Source organism: Tympanuchus pallidicinctus, unplaced genomic scaffold, assembly GCF_026119805.1.
Source record: "Tympanuchus pallidicinctus isolate F22 unplaced genomic scaffold, pur_lepc_1.0 scaffold39, whole genome shotgun sequence".
Lineage (NCBI taxonomy): Eukaryota > Metazoa > Chordata > Aves > Galliformes > Phasianidae > Tympanuchus > Tympanuchus pallidicinctus.
The window spans coordinates 1,470,411-1,486,735 of record NW_026294757.1 but is presented as its reverse complement, the minus strand read 5'-3'; the positions used below and the strand labels follow the sequence as shown (position 1 = coordinate 1,486,735).

At 66.7% G+C, this 16,325-nt stretch overlaps 2 protein-coding genes across 3 annotated transcripts; one reads left to right on the top strand and one right to left on the bottom strand.

Moving 5' to 3' along the window:
* The first annotated feature begins 423 nt into the window (after window positions 1–423).
* Window positions 424–7,034, top strand: OSBPL7 (oxysterol binding protein like 7). Of its 2 annotated transcripts, XM_052700127.1 has the most exons (23): window positions 424–529; window positions 1,187–1,351; window positions 1,533–1,655; window positions 1,754–1,807; window positions 1,927–2,040; window positions 2,127–2,237; window positions 2,315–2,435; window positions 2,529–2,632; window positions 2,705–2,797; window positions 2,871–3,000; window positions 3,089–3,213; window positions 3,422–3,529; window positions 3,602–3,733; window positions 4,147–4,237; window positions 4,311–4,588; window positions 4,957–5,094; window positions 5,172–5,235; window positions 5,310–5,388; window positions 5,476–5,620; window positions 6,015–6,156; window positions 6,248–6,374; window positions 6,459–6,581; window positions 6,663–7,034. In XM_052700127.1, exons 2-23 carry the CDS (start codon window positions 1,259–1,261, stop codon window positions 6,769–6,771), a joined length of 2,604 nt encoding a protein of 867 aa, XP_052556087.1. In that variant the 5' UTR covers window positions 424–529; window positions 1,187–1,258; the 3' UTR covers window positions 6,772–7,034. The 2 variants fall into 2 exon arrangements, 1 of the variants encoding a protein (XP_052556087.1); XR_008210442.1 differs by lacking the exons at window positions 6,015–6,156; window positions 6,663–7,034 and having other exon boundaries at window positions 6,459–6,579.
* A 289-nt stretch (window positions 7,035–7,323) lies between these two features.
* On the bottom strand, window positions 7,324–14,686 carry TBX21 (T-box transcription factor 21). Its single transcript, XM_052700191.1, has 6 exons — window positions 13,944–14,686; window positions 9,298–9,452; window positions 9,052–9,173; window positions 8,791–8,949; window positions 8,287–8,348; window positions 7,324–8,197 (listed from the first exon to the last, which is right to left on the bottom strand). Exons 1-6 carry the CDS (start codon window positions 14,399–14,401, stop codon window positions 7,543–7,545), a joined length of 1,611 nt encoding a protein of 536 aa, XP_052556151.1. The 5' UTR covers window positions 14,402–14,686; the 3' UTR covers window positions 7,324–7,542.
* Between the last annotated feature and the right edge of the window lie 1,639 nt (window positions 14,687–16,325).

Sequence of the window (16,325 nt, the reverse complement as noted above, 5' to 3'; positions counted from 1 at the left end):
CTTCTGCATTCTCAAGTATGAGTTCAAATGCATCCTTCTCCTTGGCCCCCATCTCTCCATTGTCACAGCAGAGCCTCAGCTGGGCAGGAGCTGTGGTGGGATGGGAAGGAGACCCCAAAGCCCCGGGTGGGTTTCCCTGCTCCGTGGGGCACCGCAGCGGGGTGTGGGGCAGAGCAAGGGGGGCTCAGCCTGGGGGAGGCCGCGTTGTGGCTCTGTTGCTCTCAACGCGTCCGATTCCCCGGGGCGAGGAAGGGTTTGGGGAAGGGGGAGGGTGCGGGCTGAGCGCTCCGGGGCCGGACGCGATCCCAACGCACGGAGCCTCCGGTGCAGCCGGCGAAGTTGGGGCGGCGGTACCGCGGCGGGGTCTCGGGGTTCTCGGCGCTGTCGGCTCCGGTCCTCCACGGTGCAGGGGGCAGAACCGAGCGGCTGTGACCCGGTGCCTCCGCCTCCTTCCGTGTTCCGCTTCCTGCAACCGCCGGGCGGGATGCGACCGGCCCCGGCCCTGGCTCTGCGCCCGCCGTCCGCACAGGTGAACAACCGGGAACCACCGGGGGAGGAGGGGGGCGGGGGGTCTCCGGTCCCGCTCCCCTTTCAACGGGCGTCTGCTGCCCGCCGGGGCCGGGCGCGCTGCCCCGCTCCGGGGCTGACGGCGGTGGGGTCGGGCTGAGCGATGCGCGGGGATTTTCCCGTTACCGGAGGGACGTCGGGGCCGCTGCTGCGGCACGGCGCGGAGACCCCCGGACCGTTCGCATCCCCTCCGCTCTGGGACGGGGCCGCGGCTGCCGCTGCCCGTTGTCGGAGGGGCTCCCGGGGCAGCGCTGGGCGAGGGGGTGGGGAGGGCGAGAAGGGGAACCCACCGAGCTGCTCGTGGGATGCGGACCGGACTCTGGACCCGCCGTACGGGCGAGGTAAGGCGGGGCAGGGCGGGGCGGCACCGGGCACGGCTTCCGGCTCCGGGAGGAACCTCCCTGGGGAAACTGAGGCACGGGGACACCGCTCTGCCCGGGCGTGGGCACCCACGGAGCGGGGAGGTGTGGGTTGTGGGCGTGCAGCGGACGGTTCTGCTTTGCCCCCATCCCGCGACCGCTCCGTTGCCCTTGGTGGGGGGCAGCAGGGCTGCGGGTAGGGGGTCCCCAGCTGGGGACCTCCACACAGGGGTCCCTGACGAGGCTCCCCCTCCCCACAGTGGGTCCCACCTCCTGGACTGTGACAGCTGAGCTCAGACCCTTCAGCGTGGACCCTCCTGTGCCCACTGGCCATGGGCAGCCACGAAAAGGATCCATCTTCTCCCAAAAAGGCCCTGTCACGCTCCAACAGCACCGTGTCTTCCAAGCACAGCAGCATCCAGCAGGTCGGGGACCTCAGTGGGATCCTCACCGCATCCAGCCTCAGGGGTGTTGTGGGGTCTCAGGGGGCTTCACTCTGCTCTGATTAGAGGAATACAGAGATGCTCTGGTACCCCTGGGGGACAAGGGGGGGGCTGGAAGCGGTGGCTGTTGCAGGATCCCTCCCGTTGACCTCTGTCTCCATAGGGCTCGGAGAGCTGGGAGGTGGTGGAGGAGCCCCGAGATCGGGGCAGCCCAGGCCGGGATCCGGAGAGGCAGGAGGGCTACCTGCTCAAGAAGAGAAAGTGGCCCCTGAAGGGCTGGCACAAGGTAACGGGGTGCTGGGGGCAGCGTGCCCAGCCCTGAGCAGGTTTAGGCCTCTGCAATGGGGGCTGTAGGGATTCGCCTCTGTCTCTCTCTGTCCTCAGAGGTACTTTGTGCTGGAAAATGGCATCCTGAAATATGCTACCACGCGCCAGGATGTGAGTATGGGGCTGAGCTGCGCCTGTGCAGCCTCCCTATGGGATCTGGTTGGGGGGAGACCCCCATTTTGCCATAAGGAAGGGAGTCTCCTCTTGACGGGGGTCCCTGGGCTCCCCAGGTCCTCAAGGGCAAGCTGCACGGTGCCATTGATGTCCGTCAGTCTGTCATGTCTGTCAACAAGAAGGCGCAGCGGGTCGACCTGGACACAGAGGAGAACATCTACCACCTCAAGGTCTGGGGGCACCCAGTGGGGGATGGAGCTGGGGCTCGGAGGGGACTGGGCTGTGGTCTCCCACACACCCACCGTCTGTCCCACAGATCAAATCTGCAGAGCTCTTTGCCAGCTGGGTGAGCAGCCTCTGCTCCCATCATCAGGGGGAGAGTCCAGACCCATTCGCTCCTGCCAGGAGGACCCCCAGCTCCTCACAGGTCGCTGGCATCTTGGGGTGGACATGTGGGACCGTGTCTGGGAATGGGGCTCCTGATGGCATCCTTTCTATCTTCAGGGTCCGTGGACACGGATCGTGCCCTCCGGCAGCGCCCCTGCCCTGTCTGCCCTCGCCAGCTCCAGGGACAAGGTGGATGCGTGGCTGAAGGACAGTGAGGGGCTGGAGCGCTGCTCAGCTGGTGAGCAGGAAAGGGAGGGGCCCCACTTCCATCATCCCCATCTCCATCGTCTCCATCCCCATCCTTGACCGAAGCACCTCCGCTCCCACTCAGAGCTGTCAGCGTGCCAGGCACAGCTGCGGGAGCTGACAGAGATGCTGCAGAGCCTCGAGTCCCTGCACCGCATCCCCTCCGCGCCCCTCATCTCCAGCACCCAGGTGAGTGCCAGAGTGTGGGGCCGATCCTCGCAGCCCCCAGCCCCGCTCTCACCACCCATCCCCCTCCCGCAGCCCTCAGCTGCCACGGAGAGGCCCAAGAAGGGTCGGAGGACCACCAGGATGTGGTGCACTCAGAGCTTTGCCAAGGATGACACCATCGGACGGGTGAGGCGGATGCAGGCCGTGTGTGTGCTGAACCCGGGGCTGGATCTCTTGCTGAGCCCCCTTTCCCCTCCAGGTGGGGCGGCTGCACGGCTCCGTCCCCAACCTTTCTCGTTACCTGGAGCCCAGCCAGGGCCAGCTGCCCTTCAGCCTGCCTCCTGAGTACAGCCAGCTGCAGCGCAGCTTCTGGGTGCTGGCACAGAAAGGTGGGCCACGGGGGGCAGCCCCAGCGGGGGGGGACTGCGGGGAGGGGAAATGATGCCACAACCTCACCGCCCGCCCCTGTCCCTGCAGTGCACGGCTCACTCAGCAGCGTGGTGACAGCACTGACGGCTGAGAGGGCTCGCCTGGAGGACATGCAGCGGGCATTGGACCGTCGGCGCTCAGCCCCACGCCCCGGCAGTGCTGGTCCCACTGGGGTGAGAGGGGCTGTGGGCCTGAGGGGGCCGTGCTGGGGTCAGGGGGCACAGGTCTGGAGGGGCTGCCCCTGTCCTGGGGGTGCGCTGCAAGTCATCGCGGCTTTGTCCAAATGCTGGGGGTCTGGGTGACCCTGTGTGGACACCTGAGCCCCTGCATGGAATTGGGAGGATGCTGTGGGGGATTTGGCTCAGCTCAGCCCCTCCGCAGGCCCCCCTGCCAGGCCTGGAGCCACGGGATGGGCTGCAGCGCTTCCATTCGCTCTCCGTTTCCTCTGACACCACCATGGACTCCTTTGCCTCACTACTCCCCGATGAGGTGAAGTGGGGGCAGGGGATGGGACCGGGGGGGGGGCAATGGAGTGGATGCTGAGCCCTGCTGTCCCTGCAGCCCGACATGCTGCCTGCCAAAGGCCGGGAGCAGCAGCGCTCACAGCGCAGCATCGCCTCGCTGGCCGATTCACACACTGAGTTCTTCGATGCCTGTGAGGTGTTCCTCTCTGCCAGCTCCTCTGAGAATGAGGTGGGGGATCTTAGGATAGGGGTGGGCAGGGAGGGCTCTGCAAAGCCGAATGGGACCCCCAGGCTTGGTGCTGCTCCAGTCAGTTCATCTCTCTGTTCTCTCACCCCTTTCCTCTCCATTAGCCAGCCCAGGCCTCCATGTCCTCTCTTGTTCCTTTGTCTCTTCCAGCTACCCACAGTCCCCCCAAACAGGGTGTTTGGGGGATCCCCACTCTCTGAGCCTAGCAGTGGAACCAGGCTCCCCCCCCCAGCTCCCTCCATCCCTCAGTCCCTGCATCCCCGTACTGTTCCCATGTTGGATCCCCCAGTCCTGTCCCACACAACCAACCTCCTCCACGGGTGCCCTTCCCACCAACCCCCCCGCTGGGTGACCCCCACCCCCCCTGCAGCCCACCCGACTGTGCCCGTCCCCAGGCGTCGGACGATGAGTCCTGCATCAGTGAAGCTACCAACAGTATTGATGAGGATCTGGCCGAGCCGGTGGGGCCTGGACGTCCCCAAACAGGTATAGAACATCTAGGTGGGGGGACAGGGTGCTGGGGCAGGGGCACGCCGCTTCACATCCCAACGTCCCATAGGAATGGACAGCCTAGGGGGGCTGGTGGAGCTGCCCTCACTGGAGCTGCCGGGGCCGGGACCACAGCGTCGGAGCCGTCTGCCTGCTCCCCCCGCACCACCGGGGGATGTGAGCCTGTGGGGGCTGCTGCGGAGTAGCGTGGGCAAGGATCTGTCCCGCGTGGCTCTGCCGGTGCAGCTGAATGAGCCCCTCAACACCCTGCAACGCCTGTGTGAGGAGTTGGAGTACAGCACACTGCTCGACCGCGCCGCCCGTGCACGGGACCCCCGGCAGCGCCTGGTGGGGGACATGGGGTGGGGGATGTGGGTGGGGGGACGCAGAGGGACATGGGTGAGAGACATAGGTTGGAATGATGTAGGGTGGGGGAGCGCAGGGGGGGACGTGGATCGGGGCAGATATGTGTGGGGGATCACCAGTTGAGGGGATGTGGGGTGGTGGGGCACAGGTGGTGGGACAGATTGGGGTGAACGTGGAGGGGACGTGGAATTGGGGGACGTGGGTTGGGGAGACACGAGGTTGGTGGGAAATGGGTTACATGGATGTGGAAGGGAGGACGCAGAAGGACGTGAGTGAGGTTAGGGGATGCCCCAAGTGGGATGAGCTTGCCCTGGCCCCCCCAGTGCATTGACCCAGGTGTGGCTGTGCAGGTCTACGTGGCTGCCTTTGCTGTGTCTGCCTACGCCTCCACCTTCTACCGTGCGGGCAGCAAACCCTTCAACCCAGTGCTGGGTGAGACCTACGAGTGTGTGCGGCCCGACCGCGGCTTCCGCTTCATCAGCGAGCAGGTAACGTGGGGCTGGGTGGGAAGGGAGGGGCGTGGGGGGGCCGGAGGGGCAGCGACTCCTCCTTTATCCTCCCCCAGGTCAGCCATCACCCCCCCATCTCCGCTTGCCACGCCGAGTCTGACAACTTCGTCTTCTGGCAAGGTGGGTGTGGGGGTGCAGGGGCCACGTAGGGGGTCACAGAGTGGGCCGGATCCTCACCTGCCGCCGTCCTCCAGACATGAGATGGAAGAACAAATTCTGGGGCAAATCCTTGGAGATCGTCCCTGTGGGCACCGTCAACGTCCGCCTGCCCAGGTGAGCGCCACCCACCTCCCACCCCCTCCAGCCCTCTACTCGCGGCCCCTTCCCTCCCCCCCCTCAAATTCAGCCGGCTGTCGGCAGGACTGGGGACCACTTCGAGTGGAACAAGGTCACCACCTGCATCCACAACGTGCTCAGCGGCCCCCGGTGGATCGAGCACTACGGCGAGGTGCTGATCCGCAACACGCGGGACGCCTCCTACCACTGCAAGATCACCTTCTGCAAGGTGCGCCCCGCCCACCGCTTGGCCACGCCCCCTCTCTTGGCCACGCCCCCCGATGTGCTCCACACGGCGCCGGTTCCCGTTGTATTACTATAGTCTGGCCCCGCCCCCCGACAGGGCCACGCCCCTTCGCCGATCTTCTTAGCCAATCACTGGCCCTCGTTTGCCTCGCTCCTTTCCCACGCGTGCCGCACCCTTTCTGAATGGCCCCACCTCCCGAATCCCCGCCCTTTATGAATGATCCCAGCCTTTCTTACTGGCGCCGCTCCTTCTTAGTGACTCCGCCCTTTCTGAACGGCCCCTTTGGAACGGCCGTGCCTTTAACCCTTCCCCGTAACCCCACCCCTCTCGGTCCCATCCTTTCCCACTGCCCCCCACGCCTCCCCTTCCTCCCCAGGCACGGTATTGGGGCGCGGGTGCCAACGAAGTGCAGGGCGCGGTGCTGAGCCGCAGCGGGGCCGTGGTGGAGCGCCTGGCCGGCAAATGGCACGAAGGGCTGTTCCGTGGGCCAGCCCCAGGGCAGTGCGTCTGGAGAGCCAGTAAGGAGCCGGGGGGTGCACAGTGGGGGGGGGGATGCTTAGGATGCTATGGGGGTGCTGAGCATGTGACCCTCCCCAACCCCCCCATCAGACCCTATGCCCACCGAACACGAGCGAAACTACGGCTTCACCCAGTTCGCGCTGGAGCTGAACGAGCTCACGCCTGAGCTGCGCAGGGTGCTGCCCTCCACCGACACGCGCCTGCGGCCCGACCAGCGGTGAGCAGCATGGGGACGGGGGCTGTGTGCCGGGGTGGGGGGAAGGGGGGGCGGCTCCTTACAGCTCTTGCCCCCCCCCTGCAGGTACCTGGAGGAGGGCAACGTGGCGGCAGCTGAGGCGCAGAAGCGTCAGATCGAGCAGCTGCAGCGGGACAGGCGCCGCGTGATGGAGGAGAACAACATCACACACCAGGCACGCTTCTTCAGGTAGGGAACAGGGCGGAGGGGAGGGGGGGCAACGGGGGCACAGCTGAGGGGTGGCCCCCCCAACCCCCACCCCATCCTCAGGCGGCTGACAGATGCCAGTGGCAAGGAGTCATGGGTGACCAATAATACCTACTGGAAGCTGCGTCTGGACCCTGGCTTTGCCCACCTGGACAGCGCTGTGCTCTGGTAGCAGCCCCTCATGGGCTGAGCCCCCCCTGCCCCCCAAGTACTGGGGTGCAGGACCCCCCCCCCACGGCTGTCTGTGGGCAGGCAGTGCCCGGCCCCAGCAGTTCCCAGCACAAAACTGTGATTTCAAAACAAGCAGGAATTGCCCCCATCCCCTGGGTGGGGTGGGGGTCCCGAGGTGCCCGCAGGCGGGCAGCCTCCCCCCATCTCTCCCCCCCCACCCCCAGCTGCACAGGCAGCCCTGCTGTAATAAAGGCTGCAGAGACACTGGGGGCTGCGGTGCTCTTCCTTCCTGTCGGTCTCGGGACCCCACCCCCAGCCTGATCTGCCTGGGTTCTCCCCCCCCATGCCTCAGTTTCCCTCCACCCGCCCACAGAGGACAGAAAAGAGGCCTCACCCACAGCGTCCCCTTTATTGCGAGATATGCTGCTGCCCCCCACCCCGCACCGGGCACGTGGGGCTCAATAAATACTTCAGCATGAACCCCCCCGAAACCACCCAGAACAACAAAAAACACCCCCTCCCTTCCCTCCTTTCCCTCCCTCAGCCCCCCCCCCCTCACCCCCATGGCCCCACCTGGGGGGGCTCCAGGGGCTGATTGTCCGGCTACAGCCTCACCCCTTCTGCTCAGGATATGGGTGTTCAATAGAGGACGGAGGGGGCAGGGATGCCCTGCACTGGGCTCAGCTCCAGCCCCAGGGGGTGGCTCTGGGTTGTCCAACCCTTCCTGGGGGTGCTTGGCATAGGGGGGGGGTCCGAGCATCCCCCCCCCAGCTCAGTTCCCATAGAAGCCATAGTAGCTGCTGTCGGTGCCCGGCTCCTTGTCGTAGAGATCCCCGTTGCGGGGGGGGGGTGAGCTCTCAGTGCTGGAGGGGTAGGGGGACACACGGCGCCTCTTGCACCCCCCCTCGTACAGCCCCGGCTCGGCGGCATCACCCGGCTTGACGGCAGGGGGCTCAGGGGGCCAGCCCTCCTCCTTGCCTTTCTCCTCACGAGGCTCCCGGTACCAGCCCAGGGCCCCGGGGCTGCCCTTGGATGCGTACTGCCCCGTGCCCCCCCAAGCCCCCCCCGGCCCCCCGAACGCCCCCGGCCCCTCGGGATAATAGGGCAGGGGTGGGTGGGCGGCGGGCGGCAGGGCGAAGGGCTTCACCCCATAGGGCACCAGCTTGCCCCCGCCGTACCCCCCCTCATAGCCTCCGTACTCCATCGCCGTGGTGGGCGGCTGCTGGGGGGCAAAGTACCATCGGGGGGGGTCCTTGGGGGGCAGGGGCAGGGGGGGACCCCGCTCCCCATTGTAGAAGCGCCCTGGGGGCAGCGGGTACTGCTCCTGCAGGAAGGGCTGAAAGCGGGGGCTCGGCAGCAGTTGGGGGCAGCCGGGGCCATCCGGTGGGGAGGGGGTCAGGCGGTCGCCCTCTGAGGCTCCATACATCCTGGGGGGTGATAAGGTTGGGTGGGTGTAGGGGGGCTCCCTCCCAGGCCTCGGGATGGGGGCTGTGGGGAGGTGGGGGGGGTTACTCACGAGTCAAAGTTGTCCCGGAAGCCTTTGGCGAAGGGGTTGTGGTCGATTTTCAGCTGAGTGATCTGGGGGGAGGGATAAGGGGGATACGGGGGGCTGAGGCTGTGCTGTGCTCCCAGCACAGTGCCCACATCCCTCCCCTGCCCTCGTCCTCAACCCTTACACCCAGAATGGCCCCCCAGGTCCCACGGGGCTTGGATTGGGGGGAGAGCTGGGGATGCTGGGGTGATGGATGTGACGCTGGGGGGGCGTTGGAGTCGTACAGGGACGCTGAGGGCACACGGGACGTGCTGCAAATATGGGTGTTAGAAAGGGGAGGGGGCTGCCACTGGGGTTTCCATGATGCTTTGACCCCTGGGATGATGCTGGGATGCACCAACGGGGTCCCGATGTGGGAGGGGTCCCTGGGAGGATGAGTGGGAGCTGGAGCTGTTTGGGGAGGAAGAGGTGGGGTGGCTCCTATGCTGGAGACCATGGGGGAGGGGGGGGGGGGGGTCCAGTACTCACGTCAGCATTCTGGTAAGCAGTGACAGCAATGAACTGAGTCTCAGGGAAGGCGAAGGTGTGGGTATGTGGGGAGGGGTACGCAGCTTCGCCCTCCCCCTCCTTCACCTCCGTCACATGCAGCCGTGGTTGGTACTTGTGCAGCGACTGCAGCACGATCATCTATGGGGCAGTGGGCACTCAGGGCCGGTGTGACACAGCGCCATGGGATCATGGGGGGAGGGGGGGGGGGGTGGAAATGAAGGGGGTCCGGGTTGTCCTTACCTGCCCGACGTTGTTGGATGCGCCCTTGTTGTTGGTGAGCTTCAGCTTCCCAAAGGAAACCTCCTGGCGCATCCAATGCGCGCCGGTGTTGGGCGAATCAGGGTGCAGGTAGAGGCGGTTCCCTGCAGCGGGGGGGGGGGGGGGGGGGGGAGGGGGGTCAGCACAGAGGGGTCACCCAAACCTCTGCCCCCATGGAGATTTGGGATGGGGGGGAGGGTGGGGGGGAGGAAGGGGTTCAGCCCGTACCTGGCGTGCTGCCCTCAGCCTTGCCGCACTGCACCCACTTGCCGCCCTGGTAACGCCAATGGTGTTGGTCCACCAACACGACGTCCACGCACACGCTGTAATGGGCCACGGGGTTGAGTCCCGACAGGTTGAAGCTGAGGAACGGGAACATGCGCCTGGAGGGGGGGGGACGACACAGAGCGTTACCCCCAACCCAGCAACCCACAGTGTGTGGCTGCAGGGCCCGGCGCTGCCTGCAGGGATGGAGCTGCCACCTTCCCTCCCCCCCCCCCCCCCCCCCCCTCCATGCCCGGCGGGTGCCCCGTGGTGCTGAGTGACCCCGGCAGCTGGGGGCTGCTCTGCGGGGCAGATTGTGTCCCCCTCCCCCCCCCCCCCCCAAACCCCGGCATCTTCCTCCCCCTCCCCAAGCACCTTCCGGTTCGGAAACCAACACCGCTGCTATTTCGGGCCGGGCGCCAGCCTGCGCCAAGGGCAGGAAGGGGACGGGATGGGACGGACGGACGGGGGGGGGGGAGACGGGACACTGCGAGTGGGGCTGCACCTGCCCCCCCCTCCCCCTCCCCAAAGCAATACTCCATGTGCACACCCCAGCGCCCCCAGGTGGGACCTCAGTCCCTCCATTCCCCCTCGCTGTGGGGTTGGGGTCACAGTGGGATCCCTACCCCTGCCTGGGGGCACTGTGCTTGCCTTTCCCCCCTCTCCCCCCCCCCTTCCAGCGCTCGGCTCTTCAAAGGGGCAGTTTGGCACCTGCTGGAGTTTCAGCGTTCAGAGGACGGAGCTGGAAGGCATCCCCTGCTCCAGCCCCACCACCTGCAGCAGCGTCACCCACGTGTGGGGCAGGACCGACAACCCCCCCCCCGGGGGGGGGCACACAGGCAGCACCCAGCAACCCCGTACCCCACCAGCGACACCGATAACACGACGGGCAACATGGGGAGGGGGCCCACTTTGCAGCTTCGCACCTCGCCCTCTCCCCGCTCCTCGGACTGCGCTGCTGCCCAGCCGCTGTGGGTGGGGGCACAGCGGCGTGCAGAGCCAGGCTTGTCCCCCCTCCCCTACAGTTTCCTCGAAGTGCCAGCATTTCTCATAAAGCAAAGGCTGGCTCTTCTCCGAAAGGGCCCCCAAAGCCCAGCGCTGCCCCACGGCAAGAGGGGAAACGGGCACGGGGATCCACGCCCGGCATGGCGGGACCCCATTCCGGTCCGCAGCACAGAACCGGGGGGTTTCTCTGATGCCGGGAGCGATGCACGTCGGGGTTCAGCGCGGCCCCGGCAGGAAGCGCCGCTCGGGCAGCGGAGAGGAGCAATGGAAAGAGCGCGCACCGGGCGCTGCTGACTCAAAATTGCCTTTGCGAGAGAGAGAGGAAAAGAAAAAGAAAGCAGAGCGAGGCGCGGGGCCGCACGTGTGCTCCCCCCCGAGAGCCTGGGAGGCCCCGCGCCTGGCAGCTCCGGGGTAGGGGGGGGGGGGGTCTGCATCAGGGGCCGAGCCTCCACCCCGTCCCCATGGGTTGGCCCTGGGCCCCCTCCACCACGCAGCCCCATTGGGGTTTCACCCCGAGCGTGCGAGCAGCGGCCGCTCCGAGGCGATGGAGCTCCCAGCCCCGATAAAAATCCCAACCGCATCAAAGGGCGGCAGTGGGGGCTGCGCTGCCCAGCATCCCCCCCCCCCAGCACACAGCCCTGCCCTGGAGAACCCCCCCAACCCCCATGTGTGCAGCAGCACCGGCTGTCACACCAACCCTCCCCCCGCAGCCCCTCAAAAGTTGCTGCGAAGAGCGGGGAAGGAAGAGAAGAAAAGAGCATTTTTCTGGTTTTTGCACTTTGCTCGCTTGGCGCTGGTGGGAGAAGAGCAAAGAGAGATTTAGATTTCAAATGCTGCCGTGGTGCAAACCGCAGGGCTTGGCCGGGGCACCAGAGGGCGGCGGCAGGACCCGAAACCACACACAGCTCGGGTTTATTTTTGGGCTCTGGGGGCTGCAGGACTCGGCTCCCCCAGGTCTGAACTCCGTGGTTTGGGAGGTGCCATAGAGGGGCACGGCTCGATATGCCCCCCAGTGCTGCTGCGTGCTGCTGGAGTCTGCAGTCCTGGAGCTCTGGAGGGGGTCACGGCCCCCTGGTACCCCCAAGGGGTCTCAACATGAAGCCCTCAACTCAAGCAGCCCCATTGGCATCAGGGTCAGGGGTGGATTTGCACGTCTAGGGGATGGGGATAGATGCACGAAGGACGCGTGGGAAGGGGACGCAGAGGGGTGACGGGGGGGCATGAGACGATTCCAGGTAGAAGGGAAATGTACCCACAGCCCCCGTGTGCCCCCTCTGCTGAGCCTGAGCTGTGGGGGCTGCCAGCTTCCTGAGCCACCCCACAGCCACCCAATGCGCCCCGGAGAGCGGCCACAAGAACCACAGCGGGGTGGGAGAGCAGCACGGCCCCCATCCCAGCCCCCAGCTGCACCGTGGCTCAGCCGACCCACCTCATCCCGCAGCCCACCTGCATGGCAATAGCAGCTGGAGCTTGGGCAAACCCACCCAGAGCCCCCCTAGGAAGGGAATCCAGCCCCGTGCTCCCCTAAACTCAAGGCACGTCCCGCACCAAATGCAAAACTGCCATCACGTTCCTGAGCGCAACTCGGTCCCAGCCGCGCACGCAGAGCCGTCCTCACCCCTCCAAAATGGATCCCTGATCCCCACCGTGTGCCCCCAGCCCAAAGCCAACCCCACAAAGGCAACGTCAACCCTCCCGTCTCCAAACTCAACAACAACCTCTGCATCCCCCAAAAGGTGCAGCTGGCCCCAAAACAGCCCCTGGAATTCCCCAGGCCCTTCGCTCCGGTGGGTGCCTGCGTGGGGATGGCAAAAAAAACCAGGGGGTTTTCCACAGAAATCCTGCAGGCACAGACCCCCCCCCCCCCCCCCATCCCCCCCCCATGAGGGCATTTTTCCACCAGGGAGGAGTGCGGCACAGAGCCTCCTTTTGTGGGGAGCTACCTCTACCAATGCTGGGGTCACCCCAGTGCCACCAGCCATCTCCACTTCCCACCCATGGGGATGCGGGCGGCTGCGCCCAGGGATGGCAGTGAGGAGGGGGCTGTGGGGCTGCACTCTTCCCCAGATCCCCTATCCTAGACAAGAGCCCCTCAGACAGGACCCTCAATGCACACCTCCCCCCCCCCCCCCCCGTGCCCCCGCTTTGGGGTTTTTCCTGTTTGAGCAGCGCTGCAGCCAGGCCTTGCACAGAGATTTTTGCAAAAGCAGCTCAGGGTCTGGGGAAACGGATGTGTGCTGCCTCTGGGTTTGACATCTCCCCAGGGCTGGGTTCGCCCCCCCAGCACAGAGTTCACATCCCCCAGACCCCAGCTCCTCTGCAAGGCCAGCAGAAGGGATGGAGTCAAAGGAAGAGACCCCAGAGCTCTCAGTTCCAGGCCGAGATCTCGTGGCAGAGCCGGGACGAGCGCCGGACCCCCAGCACCAGGTCTGCAGCTGCTCCAACACAGCAGGGATGAGCTCTGCCTCACCACCCACAGCTCTTGGAGGGCACAGGGAGGAGAGCACTGGGGCAGAACTCAGCAGGTCCCTCCAGGACACGAGAAACAGCAGGCAAGAAACACCCCGAAGCATCTGACAATCCCCTGCCCAGAGGGGTTGGATGTGCCCCCCCATGGTCAGCAGTGACAGTCGGCTGCTGAACGGCCCCGAGCCCAGTGGGGGGTTGGAGGGGGGGGAAAAGGCCTGGGAACGAGCGTGGCAAACCAAGCGGCCCTAACGCGTTTAGACTTCCAACACATTAAGCAGGTTGGTCTCAGCATCAAAGTGACACCGTCTGTCTCGGCCGAGGGAAGGGAGAGGGGGGGACGGCAGAAGGGCGCTGCCAGCGGCCCCGGCGCTCACCCAGGAAAAGGGGCTGAGAGCAGAGAGAGCCCCGGGGGGGGGAAAGGGGCTGAGAGCTGCAGCAGGGGGGGACGCGGCCGTGCTGGCTGGGGGCAGCGAGCTGAGCCCCCCCACTTCAGGGACACACAGGGGACAGCAGCGCTTGCTTTTGGCCCGGCTGAAACGCATCCACACCTCCAGCACGTGGGGGCAGCCGGCTCGTGCCTCCCCTCTACAGGAGCGCAGGGCCACAGGGAGCATTTCCTCACCGGGCGGCTGCCACCCACCCACTGCGCTCATAGGGCCGCCGGCAGCCCCCAGCCCCGCAGGCGCCGCTCGCTCACAACTTGTTGCAGCACTGAACTCCGGATCCGGCCCGTGGTTCGGGGCAGGACCGACACTGCCAGCATGGGAACAACGGCCGTGAGCTTCTGGGGACGGGATGGGAGGGGGGGTCCGGACCCAACCCCACACAGCACCTCAACAACATCCCCCCAGCCCCCCCTTGGTGGCTCGCACTCCGTCCCATTTCTCTTCGCCACGATCTTCTGCTCGCCCAAAAAGTGACACAAGTGCAGGTGCAGAGGAGGGGGCTCAGCCTGCTCAACCCCCCCCCCCATTTCTCTCTCCCCTTTGCACAAAGCTCGGCGATCTCCGCTTTCACACCTCGGCTTCCTGGAGGAGGGGAAACACAGCAGCCCCTCACACGCTGCCCGACCCCCAGCCGCCGCGCCTCCCGCCCCCCGTTCCCGGTGCATCCCGACCCTCGGTCGCTGAGCTCACCTGCCCTGCTTGGTGATGATCATCTCGGTCTGATGTTTGTGGAATTTGGCCCAAAGCGGGAAATTGTTGAGCATCACCTGCACTTTCCCGGCCGCTCGGTATCCGGGCAGCGCGCACAGCGGCCCGGCTCGGGGACACAGCGCCGGGGCTCCTCCGGAACCGTACGGCCCCTCGTACAGCTCCGCGCCCGCGTAGCCCTCTCCCACCGCCGCCGCTGCCGTCCCATAAGCGCTCCCCGCGGTCGGAGCGGGCGGCGGGGCTCGGTAGGTCGGGCACGGCCCCAGGAAGCGGCCGCCCGCTACTGCGGGAGCTCCGTAAGGCAGCGGGGGGGAGCCGAGCTCCGAAGCCCCCGCTTCGCCATAATAACCGGGGGGGTCCCGGAGGGGCTCTTTAGAGGCGCCGCTCAGCATGGGGAGGGCGGCGCGGGGGGGTCCGCTGAGCGGCTCCAGAGCGCCCATGGACGGGCGGTGGGCGCCCGGCCCCGCTCAGCCGCTCATGGGGCTCCGGTGCGCCGCGACCAGCTCCGGTTCAACGGCGCCCGCCGCGCTCGGCGCCCGCCGCCCCCTCCATGATCCCGGGGGCTCCGAGCCCCTCCGAGGGGAGGGAAAGAAAAAAAAAAACAAAACCCCGAACAGCCGGAAAGCCCCTAAAAGTGCCGACGGAAGGGGAGAACGGGGAGGGGGGCGTCGGGGGCGGGGGGCCGGCCCGGCCGCCCTGCCCCGCTGCTGCCGGTACCGCCGCCGCACTCAGCGCACCTGCCCCATCCCCGCCGCCCCGCGCCTCTTATCCAACGGAGCGGCTCCGCGCCGGGAGCCCCGCCCGCCCCGCGCCCCGCCCCGGCCCGCCCCGCAGCTCCCACCGAGGGAGGGCAGCTGGGGAGGGGGGGGACACGCGGGGCGGAGCCGTGCGGGAACGGGACACGAGAGGCCGTGGGAGAGGGAGGGGACGGGGATGGGATGGGATGGGATGGGATGGGATGGGGTGGGGATGGGGATGGGGACGGGGACGGGGACGAGGATGGGGTGGGGATGGGGATGGGATGGGATCGGGATGGGGATGGGATGGGGACGAGGATGGGGTGGGGACGAGGATGGGGTGGGGACGAGGATGGGGATGGGATGGGATGGGATGGGATGGGATGGGATGGGATGGGATGGGGAGGAGATGGGGATGGGGATGGGGATGGGGACGAGGATGGGGTGGGGACGAGGATGGGATGGGATGGGATGGGGATGGGGATGGGGATGGGATGGGATGGGGATGGGGATGGGGATGGGGATGGGGATGGGGATGGGGATGGGGATGGGGATGGGGATGGTGAGCCGAGCATCGCGCCCTCAGCCCTCCCTTCTTGTACCCTTCATTAAAACGTTAATTAGCCTGGCTTTCCTCCACCCCCGTTGTCACCACGGACGCGGCCCGGGGGTGGCTCAGGGACCCCCCCTCGTGTTTGCTTTGTGACCCCGCAGCTCTCCCACCTCCATCGACCCCGTCTCCATCCTTCCCGTAGCGCTGAGCAGAGGGAAAACCCAGCACCGTGCGCTCATAACCACCCCCAGGACAGAACCCCTGCGTTCCCAGCCCCCGCCCCCCGGGGCCACCCTGCAGCCCACCTCGTGTCCTGCCCGCTCTCAGCCCCTTCCCGTTCCCACCCCACGTTCAGGCCTCCCCACTGCCCGCCCTTGACCCGGCCTGGAGAAGTCCCCGTGTCCCCGCCGCCATCACGAAGGCGTTCTGCCCCGGGGGGGCCGCTTCCCTTGGCTGCTCCCCAGCTCAGCACCGGTCAATATTTTCCATTCCCTGTGGGGCAGTGCCGCAGGAGGGTGGGGACGCCCCACACGCACCACTCCTGACCCACGCTGGGGGAAGAGTGACCCCAACATTGGCCTGGCTGTCTGCAGTTTGGGGTCTGGGGTCTCATTGGAGGAGGGGGGCTGGGGATGACACAAGAAGGGACGCACGCCGCCTCACCTGCCTCTAAATCCTCCAAACCGCAGCCCAAGGATTGGGATGGGATGAGGATGGGAATGGGGACAGGGAACGGCTCCGGTTCCCCTGGGAAAGGCCTCAGCTACGGGCAGGAGGAAATGGAGAGATGAGGATGTGTGGGGTGGGGGCCGTGGGGGCAGCTGGAAGGGACCCCCTGTCCCGGCTTTGCCACCTCTGGTGGAGGACCTGGGGGGCTCTCACTGGGGGTTGTGCGTTGCCCATCAGGCAGCTTAGCAGCCACTGGGGATGGCTTTCACTGCTCAGTGGGGTCCCTGTGCTCACATCTCTAAGCAAAGCCCCCCCCTTGTCACCCCCCCTCTTCCCCACACCTTTCTGACTGCCACCAGCTCCTAACCCACGGGGGGAGCAGGATGGGGTGGGGGCACGCAGCAG